General features: G+C 39.1%; 1 protein-coding gene and 1 non-coding gene across 3 annotated transcripts in view; both read right to left on the bottom strand.

Annotated features, from left to right (window-relative positions):
* The window catches only part of POLA1 (DNA polymerase alpha 1, catalytic subunit), a 300131-nt gene that overhangs the window by 244386 nt on the left and 33505 nt on the right, over nt 1-22240 (bottom strand). Inside the window, exons 16-24 of one of the 2 annotated variants that reach the window (XM_007087856.3) lie at nt 20291-20375; nt 16217-16278; nt 14585-14674; nt 11115-11231; nt 9346-9521; nt 7019-7148; nt 6405-6524; nt 5217-5316; nt 2353-2477 (exon numbers count right to left, since the gene is read on the bottom strand). In XM_007087856.3, coding sequence (XP_007087918.2) covers nt 2353-2477; nt 5217-5316; nt 6405-6524; nt 7019-7148; nt 9346-9521; nt 11115-11231; nt 14585-14674; nt 16217-16278; nt 20291-20375 — 1005 coding nt within the window. The remainder of the gene's footprint in view (nt 1-2352; nt 2478-5216; nt 5317-6404; nt 6525-7018; nt 7149-9345; nt 9522-11114; nt 11232-14584; nt 14675-16216; nt 16279-20290; nt 20376-22240) is intronic. The other variant, XM_042974042.1, reaches the window with a different exon arrangement.
* Nucleotides 3177-3306, bottom strand: LOC122235615. The gene has a single exon (XR_006213656.1).

Below are 22240 nucleotides of genomic sequence, written 5' to 3'. Positions count from 1 at the left end.
CAAAGTTCTTTCTTTGTAAAGATCAGCAAAACGGACATACTTTTAGCTATATTGACAAAAAAAATGACTCAAATTACTAAAATCAGGAATAAAAGAGGGATATTACTAACGACCTTAAAGAAACAACGATTAGAAGGGAATACCATGAACACTTTTATGACAACAAATTAGATAAACCTACATGAAATAGACAAATTCCTAGAAAGACCAAAATGAACTCAAGGAGAAATAAAAAGTCCGAATAGACATAAAACGAAGACTGAATTAGAAATCAAAAAAAAGAGAGAGAAAGAAAGAAATCTTAAGACTAGATAATTTAACTGGTGACAACTCTACCAAATATTTAAAGCAGAATTAACATGAATCCTTCACCAATTCTCCAAAAAAAAAAAAACAGAAGAGGAGGAAACACCTCCCAACTCATTCTATGAAGCTATTATTATCCTAATACCATACCAAGACAAAAACAAGAAAAGACAAATATATACCAAAAGCCCTTATGAATACAAACAAAAAACTTTTCAACAAAATACTAGCAAACTGAAAGCAGAAATATATAAAAAGGATTATACACCAAGACCAAGTGGAATTTATCCCAGGAACACAGACCAACACACGAAAATCAATGTCATATGCCATATTAAAAGAATAAAGGACAGGGGCGCCTGAGTGGCTCAGTCAGCTGAGCATCCAACTTCAGCTCAGATCATGATCTGGCTGTTCCGGAGTTCAGCCCTGCACTAGGCTCAATCCTGTCAGCACAGAGCCCGCTTGGGATCCTCTGTCCCCCTCTCCCTGCCCTTCCCCCGCGCGCGCACACACACACACACACACACTCTTTCTCTTGAAAATGCATAAACATCTAAAAAAGGAAAACAAAACATAAAGAGAATAAAGGACAAAAAGCACATGATCATCTCAATAAAGAAAAAGTAGTTGACAAAATCCAATACCCATTCACGATAAAAACATGCAACAAACTAGGAACAGAAGGGAATTTCCTCAACCTGATAAACGCCATCTATGGAAAACCCCCAGTTAACATCATTCTTAATGGTGAAATAAAGGCTGGATACTTTCCCCCTAAGACCAGGAACAAGAAAAAGGTGTCTGCTCTTGCCAATTCTATTCGGTATTGTACTGGAGGTTCTAGCCAGAACCATTAAACAAAAAAACAAGAAGGAATATAAGGCAGCCAGATTATAAAGAAAGAATTAACACTACTTTTGCAGATAACATACAATATGTAGACAACCCTAACGAATCCACAAAACTATTAGAGCCAATAAATGACGTCAGCAAAGTTGCAGGATACAAGATCAATACACAAAAATCAGTTATATTTCAATACACTAGCAATGCACAATCCAAAAATAAAATAAACAATTTCACTTACAATAGCATCAAGAATGAAATATTTAGGAATAAATTTAATAAAAGAAGAGTTGTACAGTGAAAACTAGAAAACATCACTGAAAGGAATTAAAGACCTAATTAAATGGGAAGACCCAATTTTCATGGATTGGAAGGCTTAATACTAAGATGGCAATACTTCCCAAATCAATCTAAAGATCCAGTAAATCCCTATCAAAAGCAGAGCAGGCATTGTTGCATAAACTGACAAGATGATTCTAAAATATGTGTGATTTATATATATGTGTGTATATATATACACACACCATATACATATATATATAAATATATATATACACCATATATCACAGATATGTCATATATATCAAATATATCCTACATATCATATATATCATAAAAATGTGATACAGATCCATACAATGGAATAGTATTCAGCAATAAACAGGAATGAAGTACTAATACATGCTATAGTGCAGATGAATCTTGACAACAGTATGCTAAGTGAAATAAGCCCGACATAAAAGGTCACATATGATTCCATCTATGTGAAATGTCCAAAGTACATAAACCTACGGAGGCAGAAAGATTACTAGTTGTCAAGGTCTGGAAGGAAAGGAGGGAGTGAGGGAGGGTACAGCTAAAAGGTAGGGGGGTTCTTTGGGGAGTAATGAAAATGCCCTAAAATTGACTGTGGCAAAGGTTGCAAACTCAGTGACTACACTAAAAGCCATTAAATTGTACACTTGAAATGGATGAAATGCATGGTATATGGATTACATCTCAATAAAGTTGTTAAATAAAAATGATACAGAACAAGTGAAAATTTCCATCTACTCAACCTTCCCCGTTTTGACCACTAAGAAAAGACAAATTGTATCCTTAAGAGGAAAAACTAGAATGCTAACCCCTTTGGTTCTCTTCCTTCTTTAAACAGTGTTTTTAATCTCAATTTAAAGAGCCCCCAAATTGAATACCAACCTCTGTAGCTTTATGTGCCTCTGAAGCAACTCTTTGCACTGTTGTAAAACAAATATTGAATTCCTGAATGATGGAAGGATACAAACTGTTGAAGTCCAGGAGCAAAATAAACTTATCATATAAACCTGCAATAAAAAAGTCATGTTACAAAAAGCCTTTAAGAAAAAAGGAGGTGGGGGAAGGGGGGGTTACAAAAAAGCAGATGTGTCAAAACATAACATTAGAAGAACTACAGAATGTAGTATGTATATTAAATACAATATAACATTGAAAGCTGTGAGTTACACCAATAGAAAAAAGTACTCAACTATCACTCCATAAAAACAACTTGTATTAGAGTGAAAACTCAGGTCACCAAAGAGGAAAAAAGAGATCCTGTCTTACCTTGAAACCAGCTACAATGAACCTTTCCACAGCAGCCCCAAAGTACACCATTATGATGGGCAAACACCTTCTCATATCAGTTACTTTAGATAGGCGTCATATCCATTTCAAAAAAATGTTGTAAAATTCTCCTTCAAGTAAGCATTCCCTCCCACCTACCCTACCACCTCTGCCCCCAAAATATTTAGTGATCCATGTATATATATATGTGTGTGTATACACATATATATATGTAATACACATATGTAATATGTGTATACACACACACATATATATATATATATACACATACACACACACACACACACACATATATATATAGATATAACTACTCACTGGTATGTGTGTGTATATATACATATTTTACCGTCATAAGAATAAAATGGGAAGCCCACTCACCTGTACACAAATGGTGTTAAAATCAGACAAGAGACGAATATAAATGTCAGCAGTGGAACGATCCACCCTTTTCACTTGCAAAGGGTGAACAGAAAGCTACTATATTTCTCTAGGACATTTACAAAGAGTTATCTTCACCTTAAGAAGAAACTGAATCAAAATAAATGTCCAGTATTAAAAAAATAAAACCAACAGCAAACATATTGATAGCATACTCTGTCAAGCACTATGCCAAACAATCATTTTATGGGTGACGTACAGCGAGGAGGGCACTTACTGGGAAGAGCACTGGGTGTTGTATGTAAGTGATGAATCAGAGGAATCTACTCCTGAAGCCAAGAGCACACTGTATACACTGTATGTTAGCTAACTTGACAATAAATTATATGCAAAAAATAAATAATCATTTTATTCCTTAAATCCCTGTGTGGGAGATTTTTTTTTGAATTCTAGTGTAGTGAAGGGGTGCCTGGGTGGCTCAGTCAGTTAAGGGTCTGACTTCAGCTCAGGTCACGATCTCGTAGTTTGTGGGTTCAGGCCGCAAAACGGGCTCCATGCGGACAGCTCAGACCCTGGAGCCTGCTTCACATTCTGTCTCCTCTCTCTCTCTGCCCCTCCCCCACTCACACTCTGGCTCTTTCTCCAAAAATAAACATTAAAAAAAATTTAATTCTAATGTAGTCAAAAATAAAATTCTGGGAGCACCTGGGTGGCTCAGTCAGTTGAGCAGCAGACTTCAGCCCAGGTCATGACCTCACAGTTTGTGAGTTTCAGCCCCACATTCAACGCTGCTGACAGCGCAGAGCCCACTTCAGATCTTCGGTCCCTCTCTCTCTGCCCTTCCCCGCTTGCGTTCTCTCTCTCAAAAATAAACAAACATTTAAAAAATTCTGGTGTAGTTAACATACAGTGTTGTATTAATGTCAAGGGCCTATATTTCTCCGACCTCTATTTTACAGAAGAGGAAAACAAGGTTGACAGAGGTTCAAGAGGGAGCCCAAGATCACACAGATAGAATTTAAGCCTAGATCTATCTAACACCAAAGGACTACAGATCTTTTTCAATACAACTAATAAAAATCACTTTTTTTAAAAAAGCTTATTTGAGAGAGAGAGGGAGAGAGAGAGGGAGAGAGAGAGAACAAGCACGCACAAGCAGGGGAAGGGCAGAGAGGGAATGAGAGAGAATCCCAAGTAGCCTAACAACACAGGGCCCGACGCGGGGCTAGAACCCACAAACCGTGAGATCACGACCCAAGCCGAGGTCAACACTTGGAAGCTTAACTGACACAGCCACCCAGGTGCCCCAATAATAAAATCACTTTTGTCAAAAATGTCTCCTACTCAGAGTTCAAGTTACTTGATAAAATTCACATTATTCCCATACAACGATGTAAATACACTTAACACTACTTAACTGTACACTTAAAAATAGTTGAGGGTTAAAAAAAAAAAAGACCCCGTCTAGCTCTGCATACCACCAAACATCTTCTTTGCCATTAATGACAATAAGAACTAGTTACTCTGCTGTTAAAGTTCAATGTGGTGGTTACTGTCCGTACTCCCTTTAACTCTGCCGTCCAGCCTAATGGGTCCTGGCAGCTCAGGCAGAGGCAGAGCCAGCCCTCCAGAGCAGATGGGAGAAACCACAGGTGCTCCCACCAGAAGGCAAAGGGCTCTATACTGGACTAGGGGCTAGCAAACTCTGTGCAGACCCAACTGAGCCTACGCCTTCTTTGTGTACCACTCATGAGTCAACAATAGTGTTTACATCCTTAAACGGTCAAAAAAATTTTTTAAAACAGACTATCTCATGATATGCAAACATTACACAAAACTTAAACTTCAGTGTCCATACACAAAGCTTTCTTGGAACGCAACAAATAAAAAATATTCATGTTAATTCAGGTCAGGTGACCGGCAAACGAGATTTTCAAAAGAACCTAAAACAAAATAAGGTCATTACAAGACCTATTTGCTAACCTAGAAAATACAATTCAGGTCTTCTAGCTTCTCAAGCCCAGGTCTGCATTAAAAATTCCTTAACACCAGGGGCAAAGCAACCTGCCGCACAGCCTTACCAGCTTTAGGGTCCAGTACCAAGCCTCCGGCATAAGCTGCTTTCTTACGTCCTTTCTTGTATTTATTGGCATCTCCATCGATGTCTTCATCTTCATCTCCCTAATGTCAAATGGAATGACAACTTCAGCAGCCAGCAACTAATTAACTAATTAAGAAGTTTTATGATTCCCCCTTCTCCAACCGCAGTACACAGTTCTAACAAACAACCTTCACTTTTAGCTAGTGGTCCCACCTCTGTGGAACAACAGTTACTGTAACATGCTCACAAACCCAAACAAAGGCCAAGCGTGGGAGTTGCCAAAACATTGTAGCCCTGAGTTAATAAATATGCAAATTTTACTTGAAAATGTTTCTGAATTCATAGAACCTTTTATTTTTAAATCAATGGATACTAAAAATACAACACTTCATATTCCGTAAAATCTAAGGTAGTAGAAGAGTCCGCTTAAACTCATCACTCTAACAATCATGATGCAGAAATATAAACTATTTCATACAGATATAGTCATTATTCTAATTGGGACACCTTAAAATGAGTGTGTCTGTAGACTGAAAATTCATTCCAGGTAGCTTATTAATAACCAATCAATATTCAATACCTCAACAGAAGTCAAACTCCTGTAAGTTAATATTCTTTATACCAATTTTGATGTGCACAAAGCAAATCCAGGAAGGTGAACCATCTTAACATTAAATTCCCCTTTTGAGTCAAATTGCTATCAGTGCTAACAAAACAGTAGCTAAGTTTTAGTTTCAATGTCAAGGAGGCCACTTCAGAAAACTGACTGTGGTGACCTGATCCTGCTAGCACATAAAGCTGCAACAAAGCAACCAAAAATAAAGGCTCGTGCATTTAAGGAAATAAAAGGTTTAACTGGTATCTAACTTTGGATACAGCTAGGGTGGCGCAATACCTTCCTTGTATGGTCATCCATCAAAGAGGCTTAATGCTATCCTCAAAGTAGTTCATATTTCACATAAAATTTTTATCTACACAGAAAAAAAGTAAAGAAGGAAATCACCACCGAAACACAAAGGAACAAATCTGACATGGTTTCGAGAGTATACAGAGAATTCATTATTTTGGAAGCACAAGTTATCACCGTGATAAAAGCCACCTAAGTAATAAAAGGGGAGAGGACTTTAAAAAAAAAAAAAAGCAAAACCCTATGCAATTGTGGACCCACCAGTTTTTGCTGAGGCTTTCTGAAAATCTGCTTGTCAGGCACAATATAGTTGTTTTCATAAAATGCATGAAGCAACAAGAACTCATTACGTTCGGATCGTCCGCCCATCAGGGTCCTAGACTATGAAAGAGAATGTTTTAAATTTGAGCTCAAAACCCTAACAACTAACAAACAAAACCAACTTTGAGGTGGTAAATTTAATCATGGCACCTCTTCCACAATCATTCTTCCTAATAAGAGCTGCTTTAAAAATAAGAAGGTACAGAATTAATCCTAACGTTTTCTTTAAGCACTATAGTTAAAAAGAGACAAAGAAAGCTTAAAATACTGGCAACTTGGGCTATTTCTTTACTGCCAAATAGACCGTTCCGCAAATCAGACACATCCAGATGTTAGAGATGATCCTTATGTTCACCCAAATTTCAACATAGTCTGCACCTGGTTTTCCTCCCCTTCTCACAGCCAGTTCATTTTACAAAAGAAGCCCAGCTTTCAGAGTACAAGTTACTCATTTTATAAGCATGCATTTAGGCTCATTATCATATAACAACTACCCCAAGCAAACACTGAATCCAACAGGAAATGCTTTTTCCCCCTTTCTAAGTTAAATTTACCATAATGTTCCCGGCGATGTTAGTGATCTGCAATGCTAATGGAAGAACATTTAGCTCACACATGATCTGCAAAATGAACCTGGCATCTTTCCAGGTGTGTTCCAACAGGTACAACAGATGAGAAGATTCACTGTACAGAAAAGTAAGAATGAAACAGAATCAAGTAATTAAAGGAAACAATGACTATAATCAGGACTTCATAAAATATTACAAAAAAATTTGGTATGATTAACTTCAGAGCAATGGCACCTTGGCTTTGGAGACAATTTAAAATAAGGTTAGTATGAAACTACGAATTCATTCATGTCACTGATCCCAATGCCCTTCTCCAAAACACACACAAAAAAATCCCATAAATACAAAGTAAAGTTATGCATTAACAACAACCTGGAAACTACCCAAATCGATATATTCAATCCATCTAGTAAGTAGGTATTACACGCCGACTACGTGCCAGGCAAATAGATTCTGGCTGTAACCAGAAGACAAAAATACCCATCCTCGTGGGGCTTAGGTCTTCAAGGGGGGAGACAGAGTATAAGTTAAAATACATATAAAAGGTTTGTTATATAATGTTCAGTGTTAAGGAGAAAAGATTAAGAAGCAAAGGAAATATTAAGTGTCAGGAGCAGAGAATGTAATTTTATTTAGTTAGGGGACCAGGAAAGAGGTGACTTGGACTAAAGAACTGTTTGAAGAGGTAAGGGGGCAATCCTTGCGGACGGATGTCTGAGGAGAACGGCACATTCAAAAGGTCAGAAGGACAGAGTAAAAGGCAGAGACACACACTGTATAGGACCTTGTAAGTCACAGTAAGAACTTTGGTTTTTACTCTAAATGAAAGAGAAAGTCACCGGAAGATTTTGAGCAGAGTGCAGTATCTGACTTAACTTTAGCAAGATACCCCTGGTTCCTGGGTTGAAAACAGACAGCAAAGGGTCAAGGGCAAAATCAAAGACACCAAAGAAGCAGCTGACATAAGACTCATTAATTCAGGGAAAGGGGAGGGTAGCTTGGACCAGGATAGGTTCAATGGAGGGGAAAAGAAGGGGTCAGATCTAGATCTATTTTGAAGACAGAGCTGACAGGATTTTGTGATGGCTCAAACATGGGATATCTATCAGAAAGAGGACCCATGGAAGCCTCAAAGGTTTTGGGCTGAAGAGAACTTTGGAGGTTTCCAGCAGTACTGGAAAATTAAGAGGTGTCACTCTTAGGGAAAAACTCCAAGAGGAGCCTAGGGGAAAATATCAGGAGTTGAGCTTCTGAACAAGTTAGGGTGGAGGTTCATATTAGACATCAGGGAGAACATGCAGGTGTATACAGGAGTCCGGAATTCAAGGGAGAGGCTGAAGGTGAAGATTCCAAAGCAGGAGGTATCAGCACCCACATACTAGTGAAGTGCTGAGACTCCACGAGCTCACCTAGAGGGAGTGTAGTCCGAAAGAGAAGCAGTCCAAGGACTTGGGAGGCATGGGAAGAAAACACTGAGAAGTGGCAAGAGGAGTAGAAGAAATCTTATTTAGGAAAGAAGCACAAAGGTTCAGTTGTACAAAATGAATGAGTTCAGAAGGTCTAATGTACAGCAATGTGACTACAGTTAACCATACCGCATTGTGTACTTGAAATTTGCTGACAGGTATTGAGGAGGGCACCTTTTGGGATGAGCACTGGGTGTTGTATGGAAACCAATTTGACAATAAATTTCATATATTGAAAAAAAATATTTATATAAAAAAAAAAAGAAATTTGCTGACAGGGTACATCTACAGTGTTGTAACCACACAAAAAAGAAAAGAAATAAACAGTAACCATGTGAGGTGACAGCTATGTTAATCAGCTTGACTATGGTAATTATTTCCCAATGTATACATTTATAAAACATTAATTTGTACACATTAAATATATACAATTTCTATTTGTCAATTCTACTTCAATAAAGATGGAAAAAAGAAATAACCAAGTAGCATCTCCACGTAACTTCATGATGTCTCAGTTTTTCTATTTCTAAAAGATTTATACTAACTTCTGAATTAATGAATTAAGGGTGGAAACCTAAATATCACATCAATTTCCAAACCGCTCTTGGGAAACACCTAGATGAGATTAGGATGGGTGAGGGAGATGGAGGTAAACTGATAAACTGAGAATAATTCAAGAGGCAAAATATTTCAAATTATTAAAGTCACAGAGATGCTAGTACGGACACGGAGGCAGTTCCCCTCCAGAACACCACACTCTCCTGTCCCTCCAGCCTCACGGTGATGCTGGCCTCTTGCTATCGCTCATTTCAAGGCAGACAAATTCCGAAGCATCCAGGAGCATACCTGTACATATTTCGTACATTTTCCACTGGGATCACAACCCTTTCAGATTTCAGAATCTGTTGAACAAGTTCAGACAAATGGTAGCTTTTACAACGAATTAATTCCTTTGCCGAAATTTCCACATCACAGATCATTCGGCCACAGGTAGCATTTCTTTCACCAAGTCCACTCCTGCCCTACAGGGGAAGGACAAAAAGCAAATGCCATGGATGAGCAGACACTGGGAACATTCTATTCCAACCGACTTCGAAGCTAGTCCACAATTACAATGAGGAAACTCTCAATCTCCTATTTGCCCACTCCGTCAGCCGTCACTCAAGTATTTCTGAACGTTCACTATAGAGCTGACACTGTTCTAGGCACCAGGGAGATAGCACTGAGCCAAAGAGAAAAGATTCCTAGGACGCCTGGGTGGCTCACTCAGTTGACGTCCGGCTCGCTGCTGTCAGTGCGGAGCCCACTTTGGATCCTCTGTCGCCCTCTCTCTCTGCGCCCACCCCGCTCATGCTGTGTCTCTCAAAAATAAATAAAAACATTTAAAAAAAATGAAAGATTCCCGGGACGCCTGGGTGGCTCAGTCGGTTAAGCGGCCGACTTCAGCTCAGGTCATGATCTCGCGGTCCGTGGGTTCGAGCCCCGCGTCGGGCTCTATGCTGACAGCTCAGAGCCTGGAGCCTGTTTCAGATTCTGTGTCTCCCTCTCTCTCTGCCCCTCCCCCACTCATGCTCTGTCTCTCTCTGTCTCAAAAATAAATAAACGTTTAAAAAAAAAATGAAAGATTCCTAATCTCATCTGAAATAGAGGACAACAAATAAACATCAAAATCAAGAAGCTATACAGCTTTAGGAGGTAATAAGCATATGGAAAAGAGAAAAAGTAGAACACGTGAGGAATATGGCAATTTAGGGGGGCTGCATCTTAAATAGGGTAGCCGTGGGAGACCTCACAGAGAAGATGCCATACAAAGAAAACCATGAAGGGGTAAGGAAATAGTAAATCAAGGGCTGGGGTGAAGGTTAATAACTCTCTATCACCTTAAAGATATGAATAGGAACAGAAGCAACAGCACGGGCCCCAACTCCAATCTGCGTTAGCAGAATCCTCTGGAGAGCATTATAAAACATACAGATTCCTAAGTTCTCTGATGAGGCAACATGCCCATTTTTCCTTACGAGCTTTAAGTGAAACAAGACGTTAAGCACTATGAGGCTTGGGAAACGAAGGTGGCTTCATACAAAAACCACCGAAACAAGTACGTAGAATGAAAAATACATAGACTTCAAAAGAGTCAAGACAGGCCTGGCTCAAAATCTCAGTTCTTTCCCACCCTAGCCCTATGATCTTGAACAAGTTCTGTTACCCCTGTGAGAAGTACAGTCAAACTGGAGTTGCTGTGACAGGCAACTAACGCAGAAGGCACTTAGCCCACAGCCTTCTCATACGTTCAACATCAGCTCCCTCCCACTCTTCCCTGCCCTCTCTGTACTGAATGAGAACACTCGCTGATCTCTGCTCGAAGGGCTACAGCTTTGGTAATGACGGAGTGGAGGTAACATGTATGTGCTGTCTCTAGATTCTAATAGCTGATTTTAAAAACTACCAGTGGCTTCTACCAATAAAATGCTACATTCAAAGGAAAAGATGTTCAGTGCCAAATGTCCTATCACAAGACAACCAATTCTTAGTCAAAGAAGCCCAGTGTGTTCCCAGGCAGCTATTCCATGTAAAGAAGCCAAGTCAAGAAGTAAGATTTTGAAAATTATTATTACCCCTAGCTTTGGCATGTTAGATCGCTTCAGTCGACCTATCTTGGACCAGTGAGGAACTTTGCACACGTTAATTCTCTGCAGGAGCACTTCCAGTTCAAATCCATAAATATTATGACCCTAGTCAGAAAAAGAAGGCAGCCAATAACATTGTAACAAACGCAAATGAGAAGATTTATCTTCATACGCATAGAATTTCTTTGCCCTTTCTTTTTCTCATCTCTAATTGAAGGCATCATGAGCTTACCTCCGATTGGGGTCCTTTCTTCTTCAGGAATTTATTCATCAGCAGCATTCATTAGCCTTGACATTAACAAAGCTAAGCAGATTGCTGGAATAAACTTTATTTCATCCTAATTGATGCAAGGTTCATATGATGTCTTTTAATTTGCAGCTCATGCCTCACAGTCTCAAAAGCAAATGCAAATTTTTATGTCCCACACTTTTTTGTGATCAGTAAAAGCTGTGTTCAAATAATTCCAATTTAATTCCTTAAAAACAGAGAACCTGCCTGTGTTGTGTGATAGTTCACACAGACTCTTCGAAAACTCAGGAACTGCAGCTACTTGCTTCTTGAAGAACTGAGTTCAAACACTACTGATTTAGACTCTTAATCAATATGCAACAAAATATATAATAGCACTCAACAGTTCAAGGAAGCAAACCATACCAGGTAGAAATTACCTGAAAAATGCAACCAAATTTTCCATGTCTATAATGATAATTTCCATTGTGTGAATAATATGGTTCAATGCCCATGTTTATTAAAAAACTAGACACAGTTTGGGGCGCCTGGGTGGCGCAGTCGGTTAAGCGTCCGACTTCAGCCAGGTCACGATCTCGCGGTCCGTGAGTTCGAGCCCCGCGTCGGGCTCTGGGCTGATGGCTCGGAGCCTGGAGCCTGTTTCCGATTCTGTGTCTCCCTCTCTCTCTGCCCCTCCCCCGTTCATGCTCTGTCTCTCTCTGTCCCAAAAATAAATAAAAAACGTTGAAAAAAAAAATTAAAAAAAAAAACTAAACACAGTTTAAAATAAATCAGATCAATAAACTGATTTACTTGTTATTAATTTTACTTAAAGATGTATACCACTATATACTTATGGCAGTTTTGTCTATTAAATTAAGAGACCCAAGGACACAAGGAAGTCTCATTTCCAAATTATCATGCCTGGGATTAGGGACTCAAACCCATGTCAGGATTCTCTCTTACATCAGTTTGGATTCCTCACACACAGACTTGGCTTGGCTCTAACATGCTACGCCAGGCCACCTATCCTAGGCACCAGGACATCTCCTTGGGGCCCAAGAGAGACTACCAGGGGAGACTGGGTGAGGACCTAGTTCTGAGCCGGAATGCCACAATAGGGCACTGTGGACAGAATCTTCCTGGTGTTTTCAAGATGGGTCCTAGAGTAGTGTAAGGGAATGCTGTAAGGGACGTATGCAGAGATACCTGATAACAAACTTCAGGCTCTAGGTACTTTGGCCACACCATGGTCAAGATAGATATCCAAGAGCAAAAATGAATGTGGACAAATATATACCACACATTGTTTTGCAAGGCTTCAATGTAACTAAATTACCATTATCACACTTCAAATACATGCATTTACATTCCTACTTTTCTCCAAAACCATCAAAATCACAGCATAATTTGATCCGTTAACTGGGTGGTGGGCAGCAGAAGAAATCACATCAAAGAGCCTACAAACTAAAGCCAGAGGAAACATAAAGCAAAATGTTGCTTTGTGACTCTTAAAAACTGGGGCAAACATAACTCAATGAACTATTACCTCTTCCTGTTTAGTGGAAACATACTCAGTTACCAAGGGGAAAAAAAAATTCCTAGCCCTGAGCTCTCAAAGGAATAGGTCATAGAGAGTCACTGAGCTCGGGGTACCGGGCAGCTCAGTTGGAAGAATTTGTGACTCTTGATCTTGGGGTTGTAAGTTCAAGTCCCACGTTGGGTGTAGAGATTACTTAAAAATAAAATCTTAAAAAATAGAGAGAGAGAGGCACTGAGCTCATGAAAATGAAATATAAACACTTTGGAGACTGACACCAAATCGAGGGAATTAACTCCTATGACCAATATACAGCTGGGCCACTAATCCAAAAATGTATAGGAACCAACAGTTAACAACACAAGTTTACTTACTTATAGGTAAGTTTACTTACTTATATAGGCTGGAAATAAACAGAATATCCTAAACATCAACAATAACTCATGAGTTGCTATTCTATTAGAGGAAAAGAACTATTTCATAGTGGACTGGCTCTTTTTTCCCCTTTCTGTTAGCAGAAAATACAGCAATTCCCACCAGTCCATACGGTTATTTCACTCTGAAGATTCAAAAAAATATATAAAGAACTCATACAAATCAACAATAAAAAAAAAAAACCCATTTAAAAATAGGCAGAGGGGAGCTTGGGTAGCTCAGTCGGTTGAGCGTCTGACTTCGGCTCAGGTCATGATCCCACGATCGTGGATTCGAGCTCCACACTGGGCTCTCAGGGAGCTTGCTTTGAATTCTGTGTGTCCCCCCCCCCCCCCCCCCCGCTCATGCCCTCTCTCTGACTTTCAAAAAATAAAATTAAAAAAAAAAAACGTTAAAAATGGGCAGAGAACCTGAACAGACATTTTCCCAAAGAAGACACAGATACCTAACAGGCACATGAAAAGATGTTCAGTGTCACTAATTATCAGGGAAATGCAAATTAAAACTACCTTAACACCTGTGAGAATGTCTATTATCAAAAGGACAAGAAATAACAAGCATTGGAGAGGACATGGAGAAAAGGGAACTCTCTTGCACTGTTGGTGGGAATGTAAATTGTTGCAGCCACTACAGAAATCAAAAAATTAAGAACACATCTACAATATGATCCACCTATTCCACTTTGGGTATTTATTTGAATGTAAAAACACTAATTCGGAAAGATACATCCAACCCTATGTTCAGTGCAGCATTATTTATAACAGCCAACATATCAAAACAAACCGTCCATCAGTGAATGAATGGATAAAGAGGATATGGTACACATACACACACACACAGAGGAATATACTGAGCCATAAAGAAGAATGAAAGTGTGCCTTTTCCAACAACCCGAAGGGACCCTGAAGGTATTATGCTAAGTGAAATCTAAAAAAGCAAACAAACAACCAATACAAAAACAAACTCACTGATGCAGAGAACAGACTTCTAATTATCAGAGGGCAAGGGGTTTGGGGGGTGGGCCAAAGAGCGAAGGGAATCAACTGTACAGTAATGGATAGTAACTATGCTTTAGGCGGTCATCATTTTGTACTATATACAGACGTAGAGTTATACTACTACAAACCTGAAACTTACATAATGTTATATACCAGTTTTTACCTCAATTAAAAAAAAAAGATTCTCTGCTGTTCAACAAGTACTGAGAACTAAGGAATGAAGAGTCCCCAACAGCACGACGAGACACCTACTCACCACAATGACATCAGGATCAATTTTGTGAACTTTGGCGAGGAAAAAACCTAGCAACGTTCTTTCCGTTGCAGCGATCTCAACCTTCACATTCTGTTAGATAAAAACATACTGGTCACTTACTCTTTACTTGTAAGTACTATACTTTGGCTCCCTGTTCAAACAGGACTAGATTTCTTAGCATTAAAAGAAACTATCCATTTCAAAACTAAAAGAAGCAATGAAATTGCTTATTCTAGGTTTCACAGTAACAACTGCCCAAAGTCTCTGAGAAGCTCATCCTAGTAATAAGTGAGTAAATAGAGAAAATTTTATGTGGGATTTTTAAAACTTCTGTTTAAACTTCTTTCATTTTATTTTTAATATAATCTATTGTCAAATTGGCTAACATACAGTGTGTGAAGTAAATAAAGCCAAATTTTAAATGCTAAGCACTATGAAGGGCAGATATGTCCCTCCACAGCGACACACTTGTGTATCTCGACATATCACACAAGCATATGAATCAGAGCACCTAACAAAAACATTACTTACTTTCCTATATAATCCCTGATAGACTGCTGTTTGTGTATTTACCACATAAAGAAATCCCAAGGATTGTATAAACTAATCTGCAAGAGTGGTGTAAGAAACTATAAATAAGAAACTAGAATGAAAACTAGCATACATTTAAGAATTATAAGTGTCGTTAAGTATAAATAAAACCTATCTTCACACAAAAGGCTTCCACTTGGATTACTGAATATAAATCAGGTATTCAAAAGATCCGCTCTTATTAAGACTCTCCTAAAATGGAAGTTGATAGCTATGTGTTTGCTGTAACTAGTTCGGCTACAAAGTATCAGTTTGACTCAAAAGGAATTTTCCTAAGTCATTTTACTTGGATAGGTACTTCAGGGCACTTCATAAATAATAGCCTGATCCAACAGCACCTCCAGACTACTGGACTTCTCAAGCCAACTTAAAGTAAGTGGAACCTGACAAGGTTGCTAACTTTTAATTTTGTCAAGTGAAAACATTAAAAAAAAAAACCAACACACACATCTGTGAACGCAAGCATTCCACATAGTCTCCAGAAAACAAATTCTTTATATGAATACATTTACCCTTGTGACAAGCTCACTACATTACACTCCTTTTTCCCCACTTCCTATTTTATTAAGGACCCATGAAAACTTCATGGAGTATCCTGGGAGTTGAGAGATCCCTACCAATTCCAGCCAGCACGTATCGACCTTTCCAATACATGTCCCTTTTCATACCCAACTACACTCGGCTTTCTTCAAACTGGGGAGTGGGGTGAGTACTCTTCCCAACAGTTTCCCAAAACAGTAATCACATGATTGTGCATTTCAGAAAGGCCTCCCCTGAAGCTATCTGAAGGAGGACTTGAGCCTAAGTGTCTACTACTAGGGTACAGAATCACGTTATTTTCAGGTGGTAAAACATTCAATAATGTTTCTATTTTATATTTCTAATACATTTTGAATGGATTCATGTCAGTCCAAACTAGCAAGAACAGACCTAATAAATTAACATACAAAATAGCCTATTTATGCTAATCTACACCATCCTCCTTTTCTTTTCCTAAATAGATGCTTCAAATTTAAAAGGAATAAATAACGAGTTCTTTACCTTTTTCTTAATGTCTTCTTTGAAAGCATATGGAAAAATACAGTCCTTTGGTTTAGATATAACTGTAAGAAGGAAAAAAGATTCCATCACCATCTTAGTCCAATTTCAAGTACACATATGCTGCATGTTTCTAAATGGAAACTGTTTTAAATATAAACAAATACCCCCTAATCTCTAAAGAACTGAGAGATTCAAGTATTTCCAATGGTCATGTTGTTGGACCTCAAAAGAAAAGCCTAAACAATCCTAAAATTCATTATGGAACCACAAAAGACCCCAAATAGCCAAAGCAATCTTGGGAAAGAAGAACAAAGCAGGAGGCATCATGCTAGTAATTTCAAACTACACTACAAAGATGTAGTCATGCCAACAGTATGGTATTGGCATAAAAACAGACATCCAGATCAAAGGAACAGAACAGAGAGCTCAGAAATTAATGCATGTATATATGGTCAGTATGACAAGGAGTTAAGAATATACAATGGGAAAACGACAGTCTCTTTACTATGTGGTGATGTGAAAACCAGACAGCCACATGCAAAAAAATGAAACTGGACAACAAAACACCACACACAAAAGCCAACTGAAAATGCCATAAAGACTTGAACGTAAGGGCTTGAATCCATAAAACTCTTAGAAGAAAACATAGGCAGTAAGCTCTCTAACACTGGTCTTGGCGATGATTTTTTGGATTTGACACCAAAAGCAAAGGTATCAAAAGCAGAAAGAATCAAGTGGTACTACATCAAAACAAAAAGCTCTTGCACAGCCAAGGAAACCATCAACAAAATGAAAAGGCAACCTAACAAATGGGAGAAAGTATTTGCAAATAATTTATCTGAGAAGAGATCAATATTCAAAATACAACAAGAACTCATAGAACCCAAGAGCAACCCCAAACAATCCAATTAAAAATGGGCAGGGGCGCCTGGGTGGCTCAGTCGTTTAAGCATCTGGCTTTGGTGGTTCGTGGGTTGACGAACCCACCACTTTGGTGGTTCTGTGCTGACAGCTTGGAGCCTGGAGCCTGCTTCAGGTTCTGTCTTCCTCGCTCTCTGCCCCACTCTCTCTTTCTCTCTTTCACTCTCTCAAATATAAATAAACATTAAAAAAAAATTTTTTTTTTCTTAAAGTAATTTTCTCCCTCTTCACTTAACTTCTAAACTTTCAGGTCTATGTCACTCCCTCTAGGAATTTCAGAAGGATTCCAATTATTAGTTATTCCCGGAGTTACTAGTTTTATTAGTTTTTTATTTATTTTTTTAGTTATTGTCATTGTCTCTTATCAGAGCCCTTTCTATTTTTTTTTTAATTTTATTTTTTTAACATTTATTTATTTTTGAGACAGAGAGAGATAGAGCATGAACAGGGGAGGGGCAGAGAGAGCGGGAGACAGAGAATCTGAAACAGGCTCCAGGCTCTGAGCCATCGGCACAGAGCCCGACGCGGGGCTCGAACTCACGGACCGCAAGATCAGGACCTGAGCCGAAGTCAGCTGCTTAACCGACTGAGCCACCCAGGTGCCCCCCAAAAAAATTTTTTTAATGAAAAAATAAAAATGGGCAAAGGCTAGGGAATGGCTGGCATGAACTCTTGAGTTCAAGCCCTACATTGGGAATGGAGCCTACTTCAAAAAAAAATGGGCAAAGGCTGTGAACATTCTTCCAAAGAAGACATACGGATAGCCAACAGGTACATGAAAAACTGGTCAACATCACAGTCATCAAGGAAATGGACACCAAAACTACACTGGGATATCACTTCACACCTGTCAGAATTGCTATCATCAAAAGGACAAGAAGGGTGCCTGGCTGGATGAGTTGGTAGAGCATGTGACTTTTGATCTCAGGGTCATGAGTTCAAGCTCCACCTTGGGCACGGAGCCTACTTAAAAATAAAAAAGACAAGAAACAACAAGTGTTGGCTAGGATGTGGAGTAAAGGGAACCCTTGTATACATACTGCTAGTGGGAATGTAAAACTGGTGCAGCCACTATGGAAAACAGAAAAGAGGTTCCGCAAAAACTTAAAAATAGAATTTCCATATGATCTAGGTATTCTACTTCTGGGTATTTGTCTGAAGAACATGAAATCACTAACTCTGTGCCCCCATGGTCACTGCAACATGATTTACAAGGGCCAGGAAATGGAAGCAACCTAAGTGCCCATCAATTAATGAATGAACAAACAGAAGTGGCATATTTATACAATGGAATATTAGTCGGCCATTAAAAAAAATAAGGAAATCATGGGGCACCTCGGTGGCTCAGTGGGTTGAGCATCTGACTCATTTCAGCTCAGGTCATGATCCCAGGGTCATGGGACTGAGTCCCCTGTTGGAGACCAGTATGGAGCCTGCTTAAGATTCTCTTTCCCCCTCTGCCCCTCTTTCCTGCTTGCACATGCTTGCTCTCTCTCTAAAATTTAAAAAAATAAGGAACCCTTGCCATTTGTGACAACACGGAAAGACCATGAGGGATATTATGCTAAGCAAAGTAAGTCAGACAGAAAAATAAATACTGCATGATCTCACTTATATGTGCAATCTAAAAAAAAACAAAAGCAAAATGAGATCTTAGATACAGATAAGAGACTTATGGTTGCCAGATGTCATGGGGCAGGATGCGACGAGGCAGGGGACCCACAGGAATTGGGTGAAGACAGTCAAAAGGTGCAAATTTCAGTTATAAGTAAGTCACCGAAATGTAATGTACAGCATGGTGACTTTAGTTAATACTGTACTGCATGTTTCAAAGTTGCTAAGGAAGTAAATCTTAAAAGTTCTCATCACAAGAAAAACCATTTTCAAACTATGATGACAGATGTTGACTAGTCTTATTGTGATCATTTCATGATACATACAATTATCGAATTGTTATGCTAAACACCTGAAACTAAAATGTTACATGTCAATTATACCTCAATGTTTAAAAAGTTTAAAAGATTACATCTAAAAAAAGGAAAAACCACGCACAGAACTCTAAGCTCCTATTAACTGTTAAAACTACTTTGATGAAACATCTTCCCTCCATCTGAGGCAGAATGGAGGATGTTTAACTTCCCTAAGGGGGTTCCCACCACCACCAAAGCCTTAACCAGTGTACAATGAAGGAACTCCAACCTTCTCAAAATTAGAAAAATAAAGATGACCAAAGCTGCCCTCACTATAAGTTCTTTGTCACTCAAAACAGCTGTTCACACCATGGCATACACAACAGGTGAATAAATACACACTGAAATGAGCTAATGACTGCTCTCCTCCACGTACTTTCCACGATATCCTCACTGTCATGTTTTTCTGTGTATTTCACCCCACTTAAAGAGGGGAAACTTCACAATAATAACACATGATACTTCCTTCTCTGCTTGCTTTCCTAGTCCCACTTTCCTAATACCCACAAAACCAGACAGGCAATGCTATCCCAGTTAACTGCTGGTTCTAGCCTAGAAAAGATTTCAGGAAGCATGACAGATCAATAGTGTTATGCCCCTTTCTTGTTTACTGAAAAAAAAAAATAGTTATTTACCTGGCCAAGCTTTCAACATCGAATAGGTCAGAATCCTCCTTGGAGACTGACTCAAGGCATGCAGATTTCTGTGTGAAATTTTCACCAACTGAATTTTATGCATAGCACAACCCAATTCCAATGTGATATTTCTAGAACTCCTCCCAAATAGGTAGACACTCATTTATGCCTCAGCATATTGCCTCACCACACAGAACACTTTGCTCAGGCTTCTATGATGGGCTTTTACAATGACATCATGAAAAGGAAATAGTGATAGCACAATTTTGACCCAATAAAAAAAACTAGAATGCCCCAACAGAATAACCACAGGAATAGAAAAGAGATGTCAAACTGCCTCCCAACTTCCCCTCAAACAAAATAAACTAGCTGAATAGGAGCCACCAAGCCAATAAAACTCAGTGTCCACAGCTGACCAAAAAAAAAAAGTTTAACAATATGCACTAACTACTCTTGAAAACATCAAGAGTTACTGATCCAACAGCTGGAGAAAAAATAAGAAAAATTAAAATCAAGCCATTAGTAGACCAGCTAAAAAAAATACATACCACAGAAGTGTGACTGAAAGGGAGGCTGTGGGGGTGCTTTGTCTAACTCAAAGCTGTGATGGACCAAAGCTGCCACAGCAATAATCTGTAAATAAAGGAGGGAAAAAGATCACTTATCAGACACCTACTATGCATTCTGCATTCTCACCAAAACCACCAAGAATATTAAAAGATACATATTTTAGTCCATATTTTAATTTTTTATTACGGAAGTATTTAAACAAATAAAACACAGAGAAAACAGAAGGGGAGAGGAGGGAAGGGGTAAGGCGGAAGATTAACAACTATTAACATCTGACCTAGAACTGGAGCTCAGGGCTCCGGAACCCCAGGCCAGGGATCTCAAAGGAAACAGGTAAGTGATGTTTAAAGACTCATTCTTTCAAAAAGCAAGCTATAGATATGTGTAACAAATAATCTGGATGATGTCAACAATGGACAAAACTAAGAAGAGACATTGTGGGTATTCTTCATTTTCTTTTTAAAATCTGTACTTTCTGGCAGGCAACTCTTGATATCAGAGTCCTGAGTTCAAGCCCTATAATGGGTGTAGAGATTTAAAAAAACGTTTACTTTCTAAGTTTTTCATAAATGGCAAGGACTGCGATTCTGATTAGAAACAGTATAGACATAGGAAAAACTCTAGAAAAAAGCAGAAAATCAAATCACATGTACAGTAAAATCCTAGCTTTTTACTAAAATATGCAGAGAAAGAAGGCAGAAAAGAAATACACAAAACTGTTACGAGTGGTTGTCGCTGAGGGCTGGGGTTATTAGAAGACTTGTCTTTTCTATTTTTTTTGCATTTTCATATCCAGATTTTAATGTATTATATCAACGTACTCATGTAATAGCTTCCCTCAGTGGTCTCCCTGCTGCTGTGCTGGCACCAATAATGGCTTCCCACGGCACCATACTAGAGAAAGCATGCTGCCCCTGGGGGGAAAAAACCCATTCTCTGTGCCTAGTGAACTCCTACTCACCCACCAGTACTCAAGGTCCATCCCTACTCCTTTAGAAAAGACTTCTGGAGTGGATGCTGTGGTGTGTCACCCAGAAGTCCTCTTTAGGACAAGGGCCCTCATTCTCCCAACTGCTGAGAGGGCTGGAGGCTGACAACTCACAGAGGAGTCTCTTGGAAGCAGCCTGCATCCACTACCTAACGCATCGGAGAGGAGGGATGCTAATGAAGGCCCAAACCTCTTACCACAATTCAGAGCAACTCTGGAGGGTCATCCCCACCCCAGAGCTCCCTGGGATTGGCTGAGACTTTTGTCATAAGTGCAACTCAGATTTCTCCCACTGCCCAGTCTTGCTGCCTTCATTCTCCCACAGGGCTTGATCCTCAGAGCATGCCAAGAAGCTTCTCTGACCAATGACACCTTCCTGGCCTCTCAGGCTAGGGCAGCTTCCTTTATCATATGCTTGCCAGAGCACATCTATCCTTTGTAAGTTTTACATCTATTTCTGCTATCGAGCTAATATCTGTCTCTTCCACTATCTGGAAGAATCACAAGTATTCCATCACACTAGCTCATGGTTTGGAAACATTTGCTGAGTGAACAACTTTATTAACCATCTAATCTAAACCCTCAGGAGGCCATCAACTTTACTCAGGGCTGCAGAAGATCTCTCCCATTCATTCGTTCATTCATTCATATTTACTATGAGAAAAAATAAAGCAACATCAACTTTCATATACCCATCATCCACCTTCAATTATCAACTCATCAATATCCCTATCCACTTCCTGCCTCAACCCAGATTATTTTGAAGTCAGACTTATCACTTTACCCAGAAATACTGCAGCATGTATCTCTAAAACATGGTTTCTCACCCTCAGCGCTATGGACATTTTTGGCCAAATAATTCTTTGTTACTGGGGCTGTTCTGTTCACTGTGGAATGTTCAGCAGTATCCTGGCTGCCAACAGCACCACCCTCCACCTCT

The sequence above is a fragment of the Panthera tigris genome, chromosome X (assembly GCF_018350195.1).
Source record: "Panthera tigris isolate Pti1 chromosome X, P.tigris_Pti1_mat1.1, whole genome shotgun sequence".
Classification (NCBI taxonomy): domain Eukaryota; kingdom Metazoa; phylum Chordata; class Mammalia; order Carnivora; family Felidae; genus Panthera; species Panthera tigris.
Note: the sequence above shows the minus strand (reverse complement) of the source record. Positions and strands in the feature narration are given on the sequence as shown.